Raw genomic sequence first — 22,808 nt, forward strand, 5'->3', positions numbered from 1 at the left:
TAAAGGCAAGCATGGTGGCAGGGCCATACCTATTTGGAGAAGCAATTTGCTTTCCATTTCTAAGCCCCAAATAGGATCCTGTGATGAGGCCACAGGAGCCTGGACTCCGCCCGACCTGAGCTGGTTCCTGGTTTTGGTCCAAGGCCTGCCCTTGCAGTAGGGCCACCTGTTGGCCCCCACCAACAGGAGCAGTCAGGAGTTCCTGGGGCACCACAGGGCATGGAGGCCAACGAGCAAGCTGCCAGGTGCAGCAGAGGGCTAGACTTGAGCATGTACAGTTTCACTTTTACAGAAAGGAGGTCCTGACTTCCCCCACGAGGCGGGGGAGGGTGGTGCCGAAGGGCTAGGCCTGGAGGCAGAAAGGAAGGCACTGGTGCGTGTGGACATGTAAGAAGTGGTTTTATTCCAGGGGTGTGTTTCATAAAGACGAGGTCCTCAAGGACAGCTAGTGGCACATGCTTTGGTTAAGAAGAGGAAAAGCAAAAACAGAATAGGGCTGAGTCGCCACGAAGGACTGGCTGATAAGTGCAGAGCCTGATCTGACCACAGCAAAGGAGAGACCCTTTTGAAGGCCCCCTGGCCAGCAGTCCTCTTACATTCAAGAGGAGAAGCCCCCGCTCCCCAGCCCCAAAGGTCCATGCCCGAGTGTGGCCCAGGCCTTCTAGTCCATCCTCTGGGGAGAGGCCTTTGTCCTGGGCCCGGTTCTGTCCTAAGCTGTGGCTGGAGGCTTCCCGGATGAACAGGGGATCTGAGGCTGCCCCTGGCTGTGGAAGAAACATCACGACAGAAGACGGGCAAAGCGTGGCCCTGGGGGCAAAGGGCCCTGTGCTGGCAAGTCCAGGGGTGTGCACTCGGGCATGGGCGCGCTGCCGAGAGGACGCTGGTGAGAGTCAGGAGGCGAAACTGCTGGAGAGCCCTCCAGAGCAGGTGCTGCGGACCACAGACACTCGGCTGCCGACCCCAAGGGCCATGTGGAGGGAGCAGGCGATGGCAGTTTGAGCACACCAGGGAGGAAGATTAGGGGGTGGGTGGCAGCTTGGGCAGGCAGTGGCTTCAATCCAGAGCAGAGGTTCAGGCCCTTTGGGGGTCAGGGACCTCTTTTAGAAGCCATGGACTCTTTCCCCCAGAAAATGCATGTATGCACACACATGCAGTATTTTAGGGACAATTTCAGGAGATTCCTAGACCTTCTGGAATCCATGAACTCTACAGGTGTGTGGATCCTTGGCCTATGAAAGACAGGGGGCTCCTGTGGTAGGTATATCTGCCCCAGGCTGGTCTGCTTTGTAGGGGAGACCCCCAGGGTCCTGGTACCAACAATCCTTTGCCCAAGAGCCAGTGGGGCAAGGGAAGCAGGGCGCAGGGATAGCAGGAGCAGTTCCAAGACTAGGCCATGGGGTAGATGTGCGAATGTGTTCTCAGCAGCTGTGAAAAGGAACTGGGAGTTCTCTACACAAACAGGAGCCACAGCCAGCCTCCCAGCCCAGTGCAATAGCTGACACTTCAAGAAAATCCCTCCTGTAGTGGGGAGGGGAATAAGGGTGACGTTGAACCCTAATGACTTAGGGGCTGTTCATGGTCCAGAAAGGAGGTTCCCTTCTTTCCAACCACCCTGACCCATGATGCTGTATTGACAGAGGCCAAAACCTTTGAGAAAGCAGGGGTCAAAAATGACAAACAAGGCTGGGGCTACTCGGGGGTGTGTGTGGCTACCCGTCCTTTCAGTGGGTCCTGGCCGCAGGGACAGGGCACTAGCTATTCATTAATGCCCGAGAGAGAGGTCTCAGCCTGACACATGGCCAAACAGAAGTGAGTCTGTTTAATAAACTATGCCCGAATCTTCCCCTAGAGATCCCTCTGCAGCCTTTTGCTAAGAATGTGGGCACCCTCAGGCACAGGACTAGAGGCACAGTGTCGGGCTCAGACCCTGGGGCTGGTAAAGTGTGGAAGGGACTGCGTCCTGGGTAAGAGACCTTGTTCTTTTGGTGCTTTGCTGCTCTTCTATCCATGTTCATTTGCAAATTACCCATCCTTTGCTGCCAAGATACCATCCGTCCCCACCCAACCCAGTGCCACCCTGGGCTTGGCATCTCTGATAGGTCACCAGACTTCTCACCTCCTTCCTGTTCTTTACCTGCTCCTGCAGGCTGCCCCTCTCCCTTTCTTCCCTCTTTTCCCAGCCTTCAGCCTCTCCATCCACACTGCCCAATTCCCCCGGCCCTGCCTGCCCACACAGCTGGGCCTCATGACCCAACAGACCCCTGTGTGGGCTTCTGTCCTTGCTCTCTCCAGGCAACAAGGGGAGAGACCACACACTACTGTCCCGGCCCCAAGAAGCGCCAAGGGAGAGGACAAAGAGCCAGGGGCACCTACTCAGTCTCTACCCAGCAACAGTCCAGCACCCTGACCATCTCCTCTCCCAGGGCAAGGCCAGGACAGCGCTGAGGGCATTGGGGCGTGCCCGCCTGCGCCCTCCTGGAACAAGCTTTGGAGAACGTGTGTTGTGGTGGGTATTTGCTGATGGTCCTGGGGGAAATGTGGGAGATGGGAACAGCCCGCTTTGCACTCCCCCACCCTAACCCCCTTCCAGGTCCCAAAGTCTCATGCAAAAGGTACAGGAGGCCCCGGGGCTACCGTCATGTGTGTGGCAACAGCTGCCACTGCTGGGCCTGGGCGTCAGCCTGACACTTGCTGGTCACCAGCTGGGCAGGCTTCGTCTCCAGGCAGAGGCCACTGACTGAATGCTGGATGAAAGATCCTTTTCTCCTCCATTTCTAGGAGGAACGGAGATGGGTTAAGAGAGGAAGAAAACAATGATTTAAAAAAATAATGTTGCATTTTCATTTCACATGCATGTACTCAACCCTTGTATATAACTAGGACACATCCCCCTCCTTTTTTTTTTTTAGGCATGATCTTGTTCTTGCAGTGGTGCCACCATAGCTCACTGCAGCCTCGAACTCCTGGGCTCAAGCAATCCTCTTGCCTCAGCCTCTGAGTAGCTAGGACGATACATGCACACCACCATACCCAGCTAATTTTTAATTTTTTTTTTTTTTTTTTTTTTTTTGAGACAGAGTCTTGCTCTGCCACCCAGGCTGGAGTGCAGTGGCCGGATCTCAGCTCACTGCAAGCTCCGCCTCCCGGGTTTACGCCATTCTCCTGCCTCAGCCTCCCGAGTAGCTGGGACTACAGGCGCCCGCCTCGTCGCCCGGCTAGTTTTTTTTGTATTTTTAAGTAGAGACAGGGTTTCACCGTATTAGCCAGGATGGTCTCGATGTCCTGACCTCGTGATCCGCCCGTCTCGGCCTCCCAAAGTGCTGGGATTACAAGCTTGAGCCACCGCGCCCGGCCCAATTTTTAATTTTTTTGCAGAGACCGGGTCTCGCTATGTTGCCCAGGCTGGTCTAGATAGAACTTCTCACCTCAAGCGATCCACCTGTCTTGGCCTTCCAAAGCACTGGGATTACAGGCATGAGCTACCATGCCCAGTCATGCCCCTCATTTAAATCAGGCTGTGTATTCCTACGTAAGAGGCTGCCCCCATCCTATCCTAACACCAGCTTTAAGCCCTGCCCTTCCCAGCAGGGGTCTTGCTTCTGTAGTTTGCAGAAGTTCCTGTCCAGATCAGAGGAGGCAAAGCAGAAGTCCCCTGGGTTTATTTACAATTTAGCTTGGTTGCCACGTGCAAATCTGCATTTCTAGCTTCTGTTTAGTTATTGGGCCCAGTTTCTTACAGGGCATCACTTGCTGGGGCTGAGGATTTGCCCTCTGCTTTAGATAGGCTCTTGTTCTTCAGGTCACCATAGATCCTGCCTGGTCCTGACTTTTCTCCTATTGGGGTTTTCCCACCAGCTCCCTGTAGGCACTCGAGCTTGTCAGTCCTGGCCTAGGTAAATCTTTTACTTCTGCAAACATGATTTCTTCTTCCTACAGTCCTAAGCTTCTGACCTGTGAGGCCAGTTATCTACACCCCTTAGTGGGAAGCTGCCTTCTTTGTAGGGATGAAGTGTGGGGCCAGCAGGGTGGTGGGAGACTGGAGGTCTCGCATCAGAGTCATGCAGGGGCTCCTGGTCAGTGCCTTCACCTCCTGGTGCCTCCCCGTCCCCGGGTTTGACAAGGGGAAGAAGAGTTGCTTCTGTAGAACATTAGGGAAGTGCCTGGGTGGAGGACGGAGTGTTGCTTGGAACATTTGTGAGAAGGGATGAGAAGCTGAGACCTAGGTTTCAAGGCTCAGGGAAAAATAATAGTAAGATAGGTCTATTTTGGGTTTCTCTCCTATTTGCCTCCCATGCAACCACCTCCCCTCTTCCTTCTCCTCTCATTCACCGTGTCTTTGATTAGAGGCAGGAGTGCTCGTGACCATGTGGAGGGAGCCCAGAGGGCTCTGAGGGCAGTGGGTGGACAGGGAGCAGCTCGTGGGAGAGAGATGAGCCCACCTGGCTGCAGGGATAGGGCTAGGGCTGCAGGGGGTTGTGCACACAGGGTGGAAGGCAGGTGCGGAACCTGGGGTCCCAGTGGGAATGCAGGGATGTGAGGGGTAGGGCCAAGACTCAGCCTCTCTGGGCCCACATGGTCCCCGCAGGAAGCCTAAAGGTCAAGGGCCTTTGGAGCCCCCCCCTCCTATTTCTTCATGCTCTTCTAGTCCTTGACATTTACCTCACGTAGGCCAAACCTCCAGCAACGCCCAGCTGGAGAGAGTATGGCCATCCTCACCCCAGGGAGTCTTGGTGCTTAGTGCCACCTCAGCATCTAGCCTTCTGTAATATAGTGGCTCACTCCCTTCTTTCTCTTCCACTAAAGTGCAAATTCCCTGGGGGTCAAGGACCATGTCCTTTCATCCTTGTGGCCAACATGATCTGTACATTCTCTGGTACCAGGTAGGCACCCAACGTCATTTTGGTTTTTTTTGTTTGTTTGTTTGAGACCAAGTCTCGCTCTGTCGCCCAGGCTGGAGTGCAGTGGCACGATCTTGGCTCACTGCAAGCTCCGCCTCCTGGGTTCAAGCGATTCTCCTGCCTCAGCCTCCTGAGTAGCTGGGATTACAGATGCGTGCTACCACGCCCCGCTAATTTTTGTGTTTTTGGTAGAGACGGGGTTTCACCATTTTGGTCAGGCTGGTCTAGAACTCCTGACCTCATGATCTGCCCACCTCAGCCTTCCAAAGTGCTGGGATTACAGGTGTGAGCCACCGTGCCTGGCTCTCATTTTGTTTTAAGATGAACGAATGACTGAATCACCCAGTCATTAGGAAGTGCTCCCTAAACAGCAGGATTCTCATTCTCACTTACTATCAGTGCTATTAGGTACAATCTCAGGGTTTCCTGACTCTCCAGGCCACTCAATTCTGGGCTTGTCTGAGAAACAATATCACATCGCCCACTGTCCCATCTCCACATCTTGGTTCTTGTGGATTCCTTGTGAGGCAGGCAGGGGAGGGAGCCTCTTATTTTGTAAGTGAGGAGACTGAAGGGAGGGGGAGGGAAGACTGAGCTGGGGCCTGCTGACTCCATCACACCAGGTCTGAGGTACAGGAGCCTCTCGGATACAGGAAACCCAGCTAGCCTTGGAAACAGGACCAGCAGGGGACCAAGAAGGACGGCTGGATTCCAGAAGGCATTGGCAGTGGGATAGCTGCTCATCCTGTCCTCCTGGGAGAAGAGGGGCACAGGCACCCAGAGTGCCATCAGGAGCCTGGCAGGACTTGCAGGGGCAGAATGAATGGGGCCAGGGAGATTTCTACACACCCTGTAGGCTGCGTCAGCACAAAGGGAGAAATGGGTGATTCAGCCCCAGAGGGGCAAGTGAGTGGAGGTTTGCTCGAAGATAATTCCTCAGTGGGAGAGGGTGGGCTTGGGCTCAAGGATTTGCCCTCAGAGAGGTGGGTGCTCTAGATGCAGGGGACACTGCAACAGCCCCACTGCAGGGCAGGGCCGAGGGTGGACTGCATCCCCCCACCATCCAAATGTGCTTAAAGTGTCCCACAGGTCCAGCAAGTGGGCTAGGCACACAGATCCCTCAGACACACACAGGCTGGAGGGAGAGGATGTGGCTGCTTTCCAGAATGGCACAGCAAACTGCTGTTCATCCTTTAAAAAACGTGCCGACTCAAGCAAAGAACAGGGGGGTAGGTGGAAAACCGTGCAGGCCAAATCAGAGAGGAAGCACCCTCCTCGCTGCTTGCACCGACGGAGGCAGGCACAGGGAAGGCTTCTGAGGAGGGTGAGCAGGGGAAGCGCTGGAGCAGCCTCTGAGCCTTGGGTCCCATTCCCTGGGCGGCAAGGGAGCCCTCCAAGACAGGAAGGGAGCAGCACAGAAGGGAGCTGGCTGGCTCTGGAAATCCAGCCTTTGGTTCCACTGTCACTGGTTGCTGTGTACCCTAAGCAAGTGACTTCACCTCTCTGTTCATCAGTTTCTTCCCTGACCCTGACCTGTCTCCCAGGATTAGTGGTGACAGTGTGGGTGAGAGTGTCGGACGAATGGAAAAGGCAGTGCTCACGTGAGGCTGGTCATGGCAGCTTGGACATCACTGTGTCTGGATCTCAGTTTCCCTAATCTGCCAGCAGTCAAGAAATACTTATTTGAACATCTACTATGTGCTGGGTTAAGACTGTGTGCCTAGAAGTCACACTGACCTGGGTTTGAATCCCAGCTCCACCCCTTCTCAGCTAGGTGATCTGACTTATATTCTTTAGATTCAGTGAGCCTCAGCTTACTCACCTATAAAATGGAGGTAGTACTAGAATCCACGTCACTGGGTGGCTGGGAGGATTAGATGAGATGATCTATTTCAAATTTCTAGCATATGCTGTCAGTAAAAGCTAACATTTATTTGAACTGTGGTGGTTGTCAGGAGCCAAGCATACAGTGTTAACAAGACAAGTGGTCCCTGCCTTCATGGAGCTCACAGCCTGGCAGGATGGCATTAAACGAATAATTACCCAAAGAAGTATTTCCTCATGGGCAGAATAATTGGCTTGATCTAGATGCTGACTTTGCTCCCCTCCCCCCAGATCCTCCTCTGAAGGGCTTATTTGAGTCAACCAGGGGCTCCCCTGCCAAGGTCTGCCACCCTGAAGCACGGTCCCCTGGGGCTGCTGGGCCTCTGTGCTGGAGGCAAGGAGACTCACCTGCTTGCCTTCTCTAGGGCTGCACATCTGCAGTATGACCGGGGATCCGGGGGAAGACATTAAGGTGGAGGTGGCAGCCAGGCACTTCCCCTGCTGCTGGATGAGGTGGTCACTGAACAGCCATGCCTGCGAGGAGGGAGCAGAAAGTCCAAGTCAAAAAGTACAGCGATGGGTGGGGAGATGGGTAGATAGGGAATAAATCAAACACATGGCATATTTTTGTAAGATTTCTACAAATAATTGTAGGAGCTAGGGTGGTTGTATGGGTATTCACTGTACAATTCTTATTATTTTTCTATATGTTTGAATTTTTTGATAAAATATTGGGTTGAGCTTAGCTGGAGCTGGCCAGAGGGCAATCAGGGCTGTGCCAAGGGACTGTGGGGAATGAGAGAGAATGACAAGACATGGAACCAGGGCAGCCGAGAGCTGCTCCTCACTGGAGTCTCCATGACCTGCTTTAGTTTCGATGTGGGTGCAATATTCATATGTTGGACCCATGTGTGCACAGGAGTCTTGAACATTGCCTGTCTCATGAGCTTAACCCAGCTGGATCTCAGGAGAGAACTGGGCACTATCTGGGCAGCACTTCTCCCTCGGCAAGCACAAAGCAGGTGGTGCACATGAGTGACAGGCTGGAAAGGGGATACGAATGTGTAGGACCAGAGTCTAGGGGCCCCTGGCAAAGTGGGTTTGTGTAAGGTGTAGACAGAGGAGGAGAATGAGTAGGGGGAAGTCCCTCACCCCACTCCTGAGCAATGTCCCCAGCTCTCTCCCACTCCCATTCCTACCTGAGGTCCTAAGCAGCTTACCTGGGCGGGCTGGGGGTTCTTGGCAGACCCTCTGCAGATCCCCATTCCAAGCAGGAAGTCACCAGCTGTGTTCTGGCCCTGAGATTCTAAGCAGTTCACCCCCTGCTTAATGATGCCAGGGAGTACTTCCTTCACAGGGATCCTGAGAGAAAAGACAGCAGTCAGGCTTGTTCTCTGTCCCCCAGACGCTTACCTACACCCTCTGCCAGACATCAGCATCCCATCAGCTCTGGGAGCGCCGAGGTGTCTGTGGGAAGGGGCCTGGGAGCAGCCTGGCCAGCAGGGGAGGTGAGGAGCAGGAGAGGCCTCTGGGAAGACTGGGCCTGGGCCCCAGGAATTCTTCCAAGTGGCTCTGGGAGCCTCTGCCCTGGAGGCTGGGCCTGAGACATAGAGGATGGGGGAGCCAGGGTGGAGCTCAGGCTAGAAAAACAGAGCCCCTCAGTCCAGAAAGAGGAAAGCCTCAGGAGAGCCTGGGGCCAAAATGTATGCTCAATAATCAATCCCAAAATGACAGGGAATGGGGCGCTTTGAAGAGGCAAATTAAACACAAACATGAAAATGTGTTTAATCTCAGTAATGATTAAAGAGCTACATATCAGAGTCACTCATGTTTATTTACCATGCATGTACATTTGTACACACACACACACACACACACACACACTCTTAATGACAATGCCCAGTGTTGGAAACAGCTGTGAGATTGAATCTTCTCACACCTTCCTGGTGAGAGCGTTGATTAGCACAGCTTCTCAGGAGGGCAGAGTGCTATTACGTCTCAAAGCCCTCAGAAATGCAAACACCTTTGACCAATATTGCCCCTTGTAGAAACATATCCTACAGAAATAATTATAAATGTTGTAAAAGATATTCATCTCAGAGTGGTTGATTGTATTGAAAACACAAGAAATTTCTCGATATCTAACAACAGGAGCTGGGCTAAATAAATTTGGATTCATCCATAGGATGGAAAACCCTGTAGCCATTAAAAATGACTTATGGCTGGGCATGGTGGCTCACACCCATAATCCCAGCACTTTGGAAGGCCAAAGCAGGAGGATCACTTGAGGCCAGGAGTTCAAGACCAACCTGGGCAACACAGAAAGACCCCATCTCTACAAAAGTAAAAAAAAAAAACAGTATCCAGGCACAGTGGCACATGCCTGTAGTCCCAAGTACTTGTGAGGCTAAGGTTGGAGGATCACTTGAGCACAGGTGGTTGACGCTGCAGTGAGCCATAATGCCACCACTGCACTTCAGTCTGGGCTTCAGAGTGAGACCCTGTCTCAAAGTACATAAATAAAATAAAATTGTAAAAAATGACTTTGTGAAATAATACTTGCTAATATGGAAAAATGTTCACAGCACACTATTAAGTAAAACAGGCAAGTTTGAAAATATTATATTATTATTATTATTTTATTTATATATTTTTTAGATGGAGTCTCGCTCTGTCGCCCAGGCTGGAGTGCAGTGGTGCGATCTCAGCTCACTGTAAGCTCCGCCTTCTGGGTTCACACCATTCTCCTGCCTCAGCCTCCTGAGTAGCTGGGACTACAGGTGCCCACCAACATGCCTGGCTAATTTTTTTTGTATTTTTAGTAGAGACGGGGTTTCACTGTGTTAGCTGGGATGGTCTCAATCTCCTGACCTTGTGATCCACCCGCCTTGGCCTCCCAAAGTGCTGGGATTACAGGCATGAGCCACTGCACCCGGCCAAAATATTATATTACTAAAACACTGGTTTTAATAATAGAAATCCGGCTGTCCTTCTTGGTCCCCTGCTGGTCCTGTTTCCAAGGCAAGCTGAGTTTCCTGTATCCAAGAGGCTCCTGTGTCTCAGACCTGGTGTGATGGAGTCAGCAGGCCCCAGCTCAGTCTTTCCTCCCTCTCCCTTCACTCAGTCTCCTCACTTATAAAATAAGGGGCTCCCTCCCCTGCCTACCTCACATATGCACAGGAAGATATGCTTACACACACACACACACACACACACACACACACACACACACACCTTATAGGTAATAAACTTGAGGAAGCTGCTGGCCCCAGCTGCTGCAGGCTTGCATACCTGAGTTCAGGTTATGTTTATTCTCCCAGGACTCACCAGGCCTGGGAGTTACGGGGAAGAAGGAGGGGTTACAGTCTAACTGTATGCCTTCTCTGCCTCCTGTTACCTCTGTCGGTGAAATAATCCGGGCCTGGGGGGTTGGGCCATTATAATATGTTTGGCATTCTTTGATGTGGACATCTGTAGGATCTAGACCGAACCAGGTCTTCCTTCCTCAGGGCTGGCTAGAAGCCGCAAAGTTCCAGAACTGATCTGCTCACAAGAGGCTTAGAGAGACCCTTTCAATTCCTCTCCCACACCCCTGGCAGCAGCCTGTGCCTCTCCAGACTCCCTCTGGGAGGCCGTGCAACTTTCTAGCAGAGGTGGCAAACCACCAGCTGCCAAGTTGAACCTGGACCCTGGACATGGTCTGGCCTGCATAGCGTGGTGGTTGTTGCTTTTAATTAGTTGGCAATATTGAATGATTTTAAGGTTACATAGAAACCTTCAAATCTGGGGCCGGGCGCGGTGGCTCAAGCCTGTAATCCCAGCACTTTGGGAGGCCGAGACGGGTGGATCATGAGGTCAGGAGATCGAGACCATCCTGGCTAACACGGTGAAACCCCGTCTCTACTAAAAAATACAAAAAACTAGCCGGGCGAGGTGGCGGGCGCCTGTAGTCCCAGCTACTCGGGAGGCTGAGGCAGGAGAATGGCGTGAACCCGAGAGGCGGAGCTTGCAGTGAGCTGAGATCCGGCCACTGCACTCCAGCCTGGGCAACAGAGCGAGACTCCGTCTCAAAAAAAAAAAAAAAAAAAAAAAAAAAAAAAAAAAAAGAAACCTTCAAATCTGAATCTAGCTTCTCTTGAAAAAACTGGAAGATCGGGCCACAAGGAGCTTGCATTCCAGCATGGCACTAATCTGCCGCAGTGAGTAGCCGCTGCCCCTCTGAGTGGGGCTTTTGCGTCACAGTTTGTCACAGTCCCCACAACTCTCTATTGTCTTATCCTTACCCATTTGACTTATTGACATCACCTGCCTGACCACTGTAAGAATTTGAGTTCGCAAACCCTGCCACGTACAAGCATGTTGAAGGGCAGGAGCTCCACACTCTCTACCTCACTAGGAGCAATGTGTTACATTTCCCTTCTCTGTAGAGACAAGATGGGTACTGAGACCTCTTTTATAACTGCTCAGGGGGAATACAGCACGAGGGCCAGGGGTTGTTCCAGACCCTGCTACTCCCCTGTTGCTTAGGGTGTTGTGCAAGCTGATCAGCTTACAGAGGTGAGGTGGACACTGACCAAGGTTGGTAATGCCCAGTGATGCTTACGGAAGAAACCCTAGGCTTGGGAACAATCTCAAGATCAGACGCAGCTCCTAAGCTGTCACTGTGGCAGCAGTTGTGGAACAGCTGGGACAGCAGTCATCGCCACCCTTCCCCAGCTCCCCGGCAGTGCCAGGCTAAGCTGTCCTGTTTGTCAGCAGCCCTCTAAAGTCTGCATCCACTTTCTTCTCTATGGGTCTCTTCCGTGTACACAGGCTGCCATTAGGTCCATTCCCCAAGACACTACTTCTTTCTGTTAGAAAATTGACATTCTGGTTTTGTTAGAAGAAGAATGCTTACTGCCATTTGCTTGGAATTACTGTCATGGATGTGCCATGTCTACTATGCAACTAGCACCCTCACGAACATGATGTGCTTGTGCAATGCACAGCCTGAACAACAGTTCCTGACAGTCCTAATGCAAGTAATAAATTAGCAGTTGCTGAGGCCAGCTGCAGAGCTCTAACCTGGAGAAGGGGCAGAGCCATGACAGGCGTTGGAGAGCAGAAGCCTCTTCTTTCAGCCTCCTCAGTCTCCCCACTGACCATTTGCAAGTGTAGGCAACTATTTAGGGACCCCTTGTTTGGAGGAAAATTGGTATCACTCAGGCCTATGGGTCCCCTTTCTAATCAACAAGTTGATCCACTCCTGGCCCCTCATCCTGGGAACTGGGGGTGAGTAATCCAGATAGGAATGAGGTCTGGGGTTTCCATTTTAGCGACAAAAATTTATTTTAACTTTCACACAGTGGCAGAACAAACAGAAGAAGACTTCTGCTCCTCATCGGCGTAGCTGGTTCATCTACTCTCCTGCCTTGTGATCGAGCCAGGTTTCTGATAGTTATGAGACATTTCTTCCCCTTGGTCCTTGGGGGTGTCATCAGACCCTGTGGCAGGGCACTGGGGTTGGAGAGGAACGGCATTCCTAGGCCTCCCCCACTCTTCCCACAGGCTGCCCCGCTCTCGCCTTAGGACTGGAACTAGTGGGCTTCACCCAACTGTATGAACGCTGACACAGCATAAAGAAGTGACTGCTCTTTTTTCTTCAGCGCCTCAGAAATGATGCATCTGAATGAGCACTGTCCCCTACAAGTGATCACTTCAGGAAGTTGCATTTTCATAAATTAATGTTCTTCCCATCACAGCTAGTGTCCAGGGAACTGGGGTTATTTAGACCACTGACTTTCTCCCATTGACACTGCCGTTGCTCACATTGTTCTGGAACTTCTTGGAAATTGCTCTCAGGGTCAGTTTAATCTCGTTCCTTTACAGTCATGCTGTGTTTGGGACCTGGGATTATAATTATCTGGGTTAATCATCTAGCTTATTCACTGCACTTGGCTACAACTTAATGGTGGCTGTTGGCCAAAAATCAAACCTGTCCTCAAAGGGACAAAGATTTGCCTCTTTCAAGGATATGCAAGCTCTGAGGGGTGAAGTGTTCCGGAAAGCCATGGCAGCGTCCTTGAGAGAAAGCTGGCAGTGGTGGGAAACGTGTTCCCCAAGGTGACAGCTATAGAGGGAGCATGTGGCTTTTATACATGATTGAGGTGTACAGACTACGCAATTTATTCCATTAAAAATATTTACTGAGTGCCCATTTTATGACAGGCACTGTTCCAGGTGCTGGAGATAAAGCAGTGAACAAGCAGATCAAAGCCTCCACCCTCACGGAACTTACAGGCAAGTTCAGGGAGATACAACAAAATTAATTGACCAGATAATGCCGATGATAATAACGGCTACAAGGAACATGAAGAAGATGATGCTGGGAAGGGAGGTGGAGCTGCAAACTCAGAGTGTTCAGGGAAAGTCTCCCTGGGAAGAGGACATTTGAGTCAAGACCTGAGGAAGGTGAGAAAATGAACCACGTGGATGTAACCAAGACACTGAAAAGGCCATCGTAGCTTATTGCCCACAGTCCTGTGAGAGTGGACACGTATTCCTGGGTAAGTACAGCCTGAGTGCACATACCATTTGCATTTTGTTTTCTCATTTGCCAGAGCAAACATTTCCCTGTGTTTTCTTCACAGTTTCTCTGATTATAATATTAATGGGTGCATAACATTTGTTTAAATCTATGTATGGTGATTCACTGAACACAACCCCTATTGTTGATTCTCTCTCTTTCTTTTTCTTTTCCCTTCCCTTCCCTTCCCTTCCCTCCCCTCCTCTCTCTTTCCCTCCCCTCCTCTCTCCTTCCTTCCTTTCTTCCTTCCTTCCTTCCTTCCTTCATTCCTTCCTTCCTTCCTTCCTTCTTCCCTCCCTCCCTCCCCTCACCTCCCTGCACCTTTCCTCTTCCTCACTCTAACACTTAGGCTGGAGTGCAGTGGCATAATCAGGGTTCACTGCAGCCCTACCTTTCGGGCTCAAGTGATCCTCCCACTCACAAGTGTGTCCCACCATGCCTAGCTAATTTTTTTCTTTTTAGTAGAGACAAAGTCTCATTATGTTGCCCAGGCTGGTCTCAAACTCCTGGACTCAAGCAATCCTCCTGCCTTGGCCTCTGAAAGTGCTGGAATTACAGGTATAACCCACTGTGCCTGGCGATTTCTCATTTTTTCACTGCAGCTGTTGATCTACTGGTCAACAGCTTCTGCTTTGGTTGCTTTATTTCCTTAGGATAAACTCCCAGAAGGGAGAGAACAGGGCTAAAGGGGACGAATGTCCTGCAGCCTTTGCTATGTAATGCAATGTTGTTTCCTAAGGGGATAATGTCCATTTCTAGGTCTGAGACCATTAAAAATTTGGTTCCCACCACACCTAATTTATAACTCCTAGTAATGCCCTCTCAGTTCCCCCAGAGCCTTCACATGAAGATAAAACCTGGCAACTAGAAAGAGCCAGATCACCGGTGTTGAGGAGATCTAAGGGTGGGGTGGGGCCCAGGCTGCTGGCCCCAACCACCCCCTATCCGCCTGGGGGATGCACAAGATGAGGGCTGCACTTACGTGAGCTCTGGGTAGACGTTCTCCAGGTACCAGCGGAAGGACTTGCAGTTCATCTTCTTCCTCTGCTCTATCCGCGTCGCTACACTGTAGGAGGAGGCAGGTCTTGGGATTTGGCCTGCCAGTGTGGAAGGCAGCCCCAGCGAGGACACCAGAGGCCCGTCCCCCAACCCCAGGAGTCAGCCCCCTCTTCCCATCTGTCTCAGGCAGGCAAGGACGAGGAGCCTTCCAGCCTGCCATGTCCAGCCCTCGCTGCTTGTCTGATGTCATTCTCTGACCTGCAAGCTCAAGTCAGGTCTCCTGGCTATTCCTCACTCCTTAAATTCCTGCCTGGAGCTCACCTCTCAGGGTGAGCACAGACCATACGGGACCACGTCTTTCTTTCAGCTTCTCACTCCTTGAGACCTCAGTTAGCAGACCAAGAACTGGTCTTTATCTTTGCAGAGTTAACGAGAAGTACAGGAGAAAGGTCTAACAGCAGGAAGAGCAAGCTTTAAACATCTTTCAGGTGTGCTGGCACATAAAACCATTAGATGTGTCCTTGGGACACCACCATCCTCACCTTCCTCAGGTACACCCACCACAATGGCCACTGGTTGACGCCCTCGTCACCAGCTATCTGAGCCTCAGTGTCCTCTACATTCATCTGGGGACACAATCACTCGTCTGAGAAGGCTTTTGTGAGAATCAAGCAAATTAAGGGGTCATGAAGCACTTAGCACAGGGCAGGTGCTAAGTAAATGTTAGTTCCCCATTACAAGAAATATTTAATGACATAACTTTTTTTTTCAAAAAAAGGTAGATAGATATGTATAAATAGGGGGATGATTCCTTGATGATCATTAATTGTGTTTTCAAACTGTTCTGACCACAAGCTTAAGTAGGAGATAAATATCTTACATTGTAATCTAATATGCCCCATGCACAGTCAGCCCTCGGTATCTGTGGGTTCCGCATCCATGGATTCAACCAAACTTGGATCAAAATTACTCAGGAAAAAATTCCAGGCCAGGTACAGTGGCTCACACCTGTAATTGCAGTACTTTGGGAGGCCAAGGTAGGCAGATTGCTTGAGATCAGGAGTTCAAGACCAGCCTGGCCAACATGGTGAAACCCCATCTCTATTAAAAACACAAAAAATCAGCTGGGCATGGTGGTACATGCCTGTAATCCCAGCTACTCTAGAGGATGAGGCAGGAGAATTGCTTGAACCCAGGAGGTGGAGGCTGCAGTGAGCCTAGATTGTGCCACTGCACTCTAGCCTGGGTGACAGAATGAGACTCCATCTAAAAAAAAAAAAAAAAAAAAAAAAATTCCACAAGGTTCCAAAGCCAAACTTGAATTCACCATGCATCGAGTAGTACATTGAATCCACGCAAATGAGGTGATGTGTAGGCATTGTATTAGGTACTATAAGTAATCTAGAGATGATTTAAAATATTCAGGAGGTTGTGCATAGGGTATCCAAATACTACACTATTTTATATCAGGGACTTGAGCATCTGTGGATTCTGGTATCCATGGGGGGTCCCGGAACCAATCCCTTGTGGATGCAGAGGGGCGACTGTACATGTGTAGGCACATGCATGCACACACATGCACCCACAACTGAAATAAGAGTTTCATAAGGACAATACTAACCCTTAACTGCAATCAACTCTCATTTTCTATCCTGCTCTGTACTAATCTAATCTATAATGTTCTACTTCTCTCTCTCTCTTTTTAAATGCTGGTCACAACCCACTAAATTGATTTCACAACCCAGCTGCATTTTGAAAATGCTTAACTAGACTGTAGTCATAACAGTCCATGACAGGAAAATAGGCTAACAGATCTCAATTTTGAACAGGGGGTGGAGGCAGAACACCAAATGCTTTCTGCAGGCAGCCCCTTCCTAAGCACTCCCACAGATGCCTGTTTTCCTGCAGGCAGCTGTGGACAGGCAGCTCTTTTTCATAAGTGAGCCTTCTCTCCCCATGCGATTTCATGCTCCTCAAAGCCTAAGTCTTGTCTCTGCATTGCATTCCCTCCCAGGACCCAAAGAAGCCCATTAGAGTGGGAGCTCAGTGGCTGGGGAGGTTGTGGGCGGTTCCCTGGCGTACACACCACTTTGTATTTTGCTGGGGGTGTGCTAATGTGGGTAGAGAGAGTCAGACAGTGGAGTTGGAGGGGCCTACCTGCCGAAAGCCTTCCCGATGGCCGAGGGCCGGGCCTCATAGTAGTATTGCTTGTATTCATCCATCCACACTTCTGCAGTGCGCTTGGTGTTCCTAAAAGGAGAGGAAAGAGCAAAATAAGGTCACCAGGGAAGCCACAGCATTAGCGGTCAGGGTCAAGATGAATTGATCCATGAATACAGGGCAATGAGAATCTCAGGAGCAAGGTGATACTTGGATGGTATAGATTAGCACAATCCTTTTGGAAGACAGTCTGTCAATACCCGTCGACTTTGTAGGTATGCAGCTAGACTTGGGCAGCTGCTGCTCCAAACCCTGTACAAATAAGCATGAGCTCGACAAGGTGAAGAACCATCCACATGTAAGAGGGTGCTCATGACAAGCCCTTCATCCTCCCCTGCCAACCTCCTCAGGACAGCAGACCATGGAGTGGTCTTCTAGGACACTATCCACTCTCCCTTGAGACTAGTGCACCGTGTAGCTGAGGATAGGGATGGACAGATGGTTGATCAAGTCAGGGTTGGGACACTGGCATCCAAGACCAGCACTCGGGGCTCAATGAGTGGAGAGCACGGCTTAGCTGGGGATTTGGCCAATTTTCCGAGACTAATATGGACAAAGGAAGTCAAGGTAAGAGAGACCTGGTGGCAAGTCCCATAACTTCATCCCTCCACTCCTGAAGGTACCTGCAATCCCAGGAGGTTACCAGAGGGTGCAAATGGGGAAACAGGCCCAAGAAGTGAGGTGGCTGCCCAGTCACATAGCGATAACTGGCAGGGCTGGGGGCTTGGGCTTTGGTGTCCTGCTCCGAGTCCCGTGCTCCTTCCTTGGTGACCTACCTGATGTAGGTGAGGGCATTACCCTCAGGGAAGTTGTAGGGGTGTCGTTTCCTGAAGACATGGCCCACCCGGCTGCAGGGGACGATCTCCAGACTGCCACCACACATCCACACCCTGAAGGAGAGCTCTGCAGGAAATGGTAGCAGTCAGGAGGAGGAAGGGGCTCCTTGGCAAGTGAGGGTGGGAAGGGGCTGACTTCCCTTCCCTTTGGTGTCTCACTGGAGGTACATGCTGGGGTCGGGGCTCCTGGGCCTGCTCAAATGGAGTGCTTCCACTTCTTGCCAATGTTCCTGACTGCCCACTCTATGTGTGTACGTGCACACGCACACACACATATACACATGATCCCTGTGGCCCATTCCGGGAAGAGCAGTGGAAAAAGCTTGAAGAAACAGCAAGAACATAAATAGGAGGAAAACAACCGAACAGCAGCATCATTTCCAGGCTCTGTCTAGAAAGCCCCGGCCAGACATGAGCTAAGGAAAAACACATCTGCTCATCAGCCAGCTCTGTGCACCCGCGAGGTCGGAAAACCAGCCGCCAACCAAACCACAGGCTGCTCCAGGTGGCACCTCTTGGGCTGGCCCCAACCTCCCTCTTGGCCCAGCTGGTCTCCTTGTACAGGCTCTCACTGGCCCTCTTGAGCCATGCCTCCTTTTGACGGTGGCGGTGGAGCTGAACCAGCTTTTGTGGATGACTGTGGTCCCCAGTGGTGTTGGGAGAGCAGTGGCCATCCTGCTGCCCAGAAGGGGACCTCAAAAATTACCATTCTGATCTCCACTCACCAGTTGCCATTTATGGTAAGGACCCACCTTGACAGCTGGCTGAATCTCACATAATCTCTTGATTTCCTACCTTCCTTCATATTAACCCTATAGTCTCTTCCCACTCCTCAGTTGGCTGTAAGGATACTCATGGTCTCCAGCCAGGCCTAGGGGCTCTCACCTGGTATAGCTGGTCAGGACCCTCCCAGTGACTAGCAAAGAGCAGAGTGGAGGAAGCAGGACTAAAGCCCGCCTCTGGCCAGCCTATGTGCACCAAGAAACATCCAGATGTGGTTCAGGGCCAGAACTGGACACTTAGCAAACCTGGACCCGCATGTAAGGATGGCTGTATCAATGGGCTTCCCTAGGTCTGCCTATAAACTGCCAGGCATCCGTCCCTTCTCCTGGTCAGCGCTCTGTGTTGGCCTCAGCAACTAAGGTTTAGAACTGGGGACAGTCCTGGGGGACAGAAGATCTGCATTCTGGTTCCATTTCTGCCATCCCAACTTTGTTATGCTAGTTAAGTCACTTCATCCCACTCAGCCCATATTGTCTATAATACTATTAACTATTGTTGTTATTATCAACAGTGGCCATAACAATAGCAGTAACCATCCATTTATTGAGTACTTACTACACAGCATGCTCTTTCTATCCAATGTCTAATTCTCCTGCAACCATGTGAAGTCAGGACTACTACCCTTATTTTTTTAAATGAGAACTTTGAAGCTCAAAGATGTTAAATAACCTCTCCAAGGTCACTCAAATATTCAGTTGCAGAAATGTAGCATCAAGTTCACACTGTGTCCAGCAAGCCACACGGCCAGATTCTTTAGTTCACTCAGTAAATTTTCATTATATGTCAGACACTGCTCTAGATTCCCTTGTACTCTAGCAGTGAAGCAGGGAGAAAGGAACTCCGTAAAATAAGGAGCAAAAAAATACAAGTAAACAAGAAAATGCATAAAAATGTAGCATATCGGCTAGGCGCGGTAGCTCACGTCTGTAATCTTAGCACTTTGGGAGGCTGAGGGCGGTGGATTGCCTGAGCTCAGGAGTTCGAGACCAGCCTGGGCAACATGGTGAAACCCCATCTCTACTAAAATACAAAAGAAACTATCCAGGTGTGGCAGCATGCACCTATAGTTCCAGCCACTCGGGAGGCTGAGGCAGGAGAATTGTTTGGACCCAGGAAGCAGAGGTTTCAGTAAGCTGAGATCACGCCACTGCACTCCAGCCTGGGCGACAGAGCGAGACTCCGTCTCTAAAAATAAATAAATAATAAATAAATAAAATGAAAAAATAAAATAAAATAAATAGAGCATATCAGATGGTAGTTAGGGCCATGGAGAAAAATGACCCAGGCTGGGAACTGAAGAGGGCCAGTGGATGGTGCTGGGGGAGGACTATGATTGCGTTTTAAATTCGGCTGATAAGGAGAGTTGTCACTGTAAAAGGGACATTTGAGCAAAGACCTGAAACAGGTGAGGGAGCAAGTCCTGTGGCTGGCAGGAGAAGAGCACTCCAGGCAGAGGAGCCGGCAAGGGCAGGTCCCTAGTGGTAAGAGCATAGCTGGCAGGTTCAAGGAGGCCTTGCTGGGCGGGGGAGGGGGGCGGTTGCTCACACCTATAACCCCAGCACTTTGGGAGGCCGAGGCGGGCGGATCACTTGAGAGGTCAGGGGTTCGAGAGAAGCCTGGCCAACATGGTGAAACCCTGTCTCTACTACTAATACAAAAATTAGCCAGGCCTGGTGGTGTGTGCCTGTAATCCCAGCTACTCAGGAGGCTGAGGCAGGAGAACCGCTTGATTCTGGGAGGCAGAGAGTGCAATGAGCTGAGATTGAGCCACTGCACTCCAGCCTGGGGAACAAGAGCAAGACTCCATCTAAAAAACAAAAAAAGAAAGGAGGCCGTGCAGCCCACGTGGAGTGAGGCAGGTGGGATAAGTGGGAAGTGAGGGCAGGTGTGTGGCTGCAGGGACAGGCAGATACCTTAGGGCCTCGTAGCCAGTAAGGAGTTTGGGTTTTCCTCTGAGTGACATGAGAATCCTTGCAAGGTTTTGAGCACAGGAGCAACATAATTTATGTTTGAAAAGGATCCGCAACATGAATCCCAAAGTTTGCACATCTGCCAGCCACACTCAAGGTGGCCTCTGGGCTCCCGAGTTGGAATTCTTTGGGGACGAAAAAACACATCTTGGTGTGGGAATCTCCCTTCCTTCAATAAAGGAATAAAAGAAAAGGCTCAAACTCGCCAGCGACAGGAGTCTCATAGCTCAAAACCCGTCCCAGTGGCTGAGCGTCTGAGCACTGCAGCTGGCCTAGACATTTCTTTGAATTTCTTCTAAGAAACAAAACCCTCGCCAGAACCACTCTGTGGTTCACCTTTCAAGTTCTCCAACCACGGAGCCCTTGCCTCAGGCAGAGTTTGAAGTGAGCTATTTGATCATTCACTTGTTTCTCTGTCTCTAGCCTCAAAAGAAAAAGAAAAAGAAAAAGAAAAAGAAAAAGAAAAAAAGCCTCTGGAGGCAGAGCAAGGAGCCTGTGGGTTTCCCAGCTTTCCAAGTCTTCACAGGAAACTGGTTTTGCCAAAGCCCTTCAGGCCGAGATTGAGGACACAAAGCAGGTCACTTGGACCCAAAACACAGCAAAGGGGTCAGAATGGAGGGGTCACTGCACCCCAGTTCCCAGAATTTACTCCTCCAAACCCTGCCTGGAAACAGCCTCCAAAAGCAAGTTACAAAGCAGGGGGAGTCCCATGCCCATTCCCACTCCAGCTGGTTTTGATTCGGGATCAGGCCTATTGCAAGCCCCCTCACTGCTATTTTCCTGATCAGGGAGAAAGACTTAAAGAATCCCTGCTCCTAACATCTCAGAGACATAGACTGTACCTTGCCAACATCCCACAAACACATAAGTGGCTCTGGTAAAGGAGCTACATATGCCCGTTACACGTGGAGTTTCCGGACTGCAATGTGGAAGGCAGCATCCACCTCAGTCTTTCTACCTGTCAGATGGGTGAGATACCACCAGCCCTAGTTACCGCACAGAACACCTGGTCAGGAAGAAGGAAGAAGTGGGACAGGGCTCTGTGAAGGGCTGGGTCCACCAAGAGGGCAAGAATAGGCCACCAAGTACATGCCCCTGCTCCTGGAGACCCCAGAATGGTGCTCCCTACCCCCCCCCATCTCCACATCGCTGTTTGTGAGACTGCCCCTGAGGGCTGCACCACGGAGTTCCCTTCCTCAGGCAGACAGGGAGGCACCAGCAGGAGATGACGGGGTTGGGGTAGAGTGAGGGTGAGTGTTTAGCCCTGACACTCTCCACCTGGTGCCATGGGCTGGCTGCATGTGCTCCATGACCACAGCTCCATCGTGGGGTGCTCCCTTACCCTGTCTTTCAGACATCGGGGTGGTTACAGCTCCCAGAATTCACAGCCCTGCCCAGTGCTGTGCTGTCCCTGCAGTTCCCTCTATCCTGCCTGCACTGTGTAAATAAGGCCTTTAATAAACACTCACGTTGGGTGCGCCTTCTGTATTCTGCCAGGACCTTAACTGATGATGCTCACCCTTATCTAACTTCCATCTCACATGCAACCCTGTTTTGCAAATGAAGGAACTGAGATTCAAAGAGGTGACTGGCTTGCCAGCCCACACATAATGGAGTCCAGAGTTTGGGCTCCGATCCCACTTGGTAACCCTTCCCTGGTGCTCTGTGGTCCCAACACCATGGTCTGAGAAGCAGGTGTATGAGGGCCCAGCCCCTCCAGCTCCCTACTGGAACAGTTTGCCCCCACCTCTATCTCCTTCGCTGCTGCTTCAGGGCAGGGAGGGGCAGTTTCCTATGCCTTCTGAGTCTAGAGACTGCCTCATGACAGTGACCACCAGCACTGTGACCTGCCTTTAACGCATCACCTCATTTAGTACTCATAACAACCTCTTGAGGAAACTCAGACTTTAAAGAGCTTTAACTTGCCCAGGGCCAAACAGCATGCAGGTGGTAGGGCCAGGGTTTGCACCCAGGCCATCTGACTCCATTACTTAGCATCTCACCACCACCCTCTCCCACACACCTCCCAGCCTTGCTGGTAGGGAAGCAGCCACATGCATAAGCTGTGGTCTGTGATACAGTTGTGTGTTCTTCCACACACATGTCCAGTCATCTGACCATGGGCTCCCCCTGAACAGAACCTCTTTGTTTACTAGCTGTGTGGCTTAGGACAAATTGCTTAACTTCTCTGTGCCTTGGATTTTAAAATCAGTAAAATGGAGATCATGATACTTACCTCAGAGGGTCCTTGAGAGAATTAAAAGACCTCATGTGTGTGAAGTCCTTAGATCAGGTCCTCACGCATAGAAAGTGCTCTGTCAGGGTTAGCTATGGTTCTTACTGCTTCGGTTATTTTCACTGTCACTATTTCCCAACTCACCAAAATTCTCTCCTCCCCAGATGTCCATCTGGGCATCATACTTTCCCAGGTGGTTAAACCAGGACTTGTCAATCACGAAGATTCCTCCAGCTATGACAGGCGTCCTGGGAGCAAGGAGAGGGAAGAGGCAACTCATGAGCTGGAGAAGCAAGGAGGCCCTTTAGATGGCCCCGACCCGGGACCCAAGACCATCAGCCTCTAGATCCCTTCCTGCAGAGTCACTGGCCAGCTCCCTGGCCCCCCACATCTGTTCCCGTGGCCTCTGTCTGCCCTGTCCCTGCAAACAGGCTCTGAGGGCCCAGAACAGAGTCGGCACTTGACAGTGCACCTCAA

At 51.0% G+C, this 22,808-nt stretch overlaps 1 protein-coding gene across 5 annotated transcripts in view; it reads right to left on the reverse strand.

Moving 5' to 3' along the window:
* Window positions 1–378: 378 nt before the first annotated feature.
* Window positions 379–22,808, reverse strand: part of GALNT16 (polypeptide N-acetylgalactosaminyltransferase 16) — a 95,679-nt gene continuing 73,249 nt past the window's right edge. Inside the window, exons 9-16 of one of the 5 annotated variants that reach the window (XM_030931691.1) lie at window positions 22,476–22,579; window positions 17,283–17,409; window positions 16,444–16,536; window positions 14,270–14,353; window positions 7,943–8,084; window positions 7,131–7,256; window positions 2,635–2,774; window positions 379–1,078 (exon numbers count right to left, since the gene is read on the reverse strand). In XM_030931691.1, coding sequence (XP_030787551.1) covers window positions 2,637–2,774; window positions 7,131–7,256; window positions 7,943–8,084; window positions 14,270–14,353; window positions 16,444–16,536; window positions 17,283–17,409; window positions 22,476–22,579 — 814 coding nt within the window. In that variant the 3' untranslated portion in view covers window positions 379–1,078; window positions 2,635–2,636. Of the gene's footprint in view, window positions 2,775–6,720; window positions 6,763–7,130; window positions 7,257–7,942; window positions 8,085–14,269; window positions 14,354–16,443; window positions 16,537–17,282; window positions 17,410–22,475; window positions 22,580–22,808 lie in introns of all 5 variants that reach the window. The other 4 variants (XM_030931690.1, XM_010359733.2, XM_030931692.1 and 1 more) reach the window with 4 other exon arrangements.

This window comes from Rhinopithecus roxellana, chromosome 5 (genome assembly GCF_007565055.1).
Source record: "Rhinopithecus roxellana isolate Shanxi Qingling chromosome 5, ASM756505v1, whole genome shotgun sequence".
In the NCBI taxonomy this organism is placed as follows: Eukaryota; Metazoa; Chordata; class Mammalia; order Primates; family Cercopithecidae; genus Rhinopithecus; species Rhinopithecus roxellana.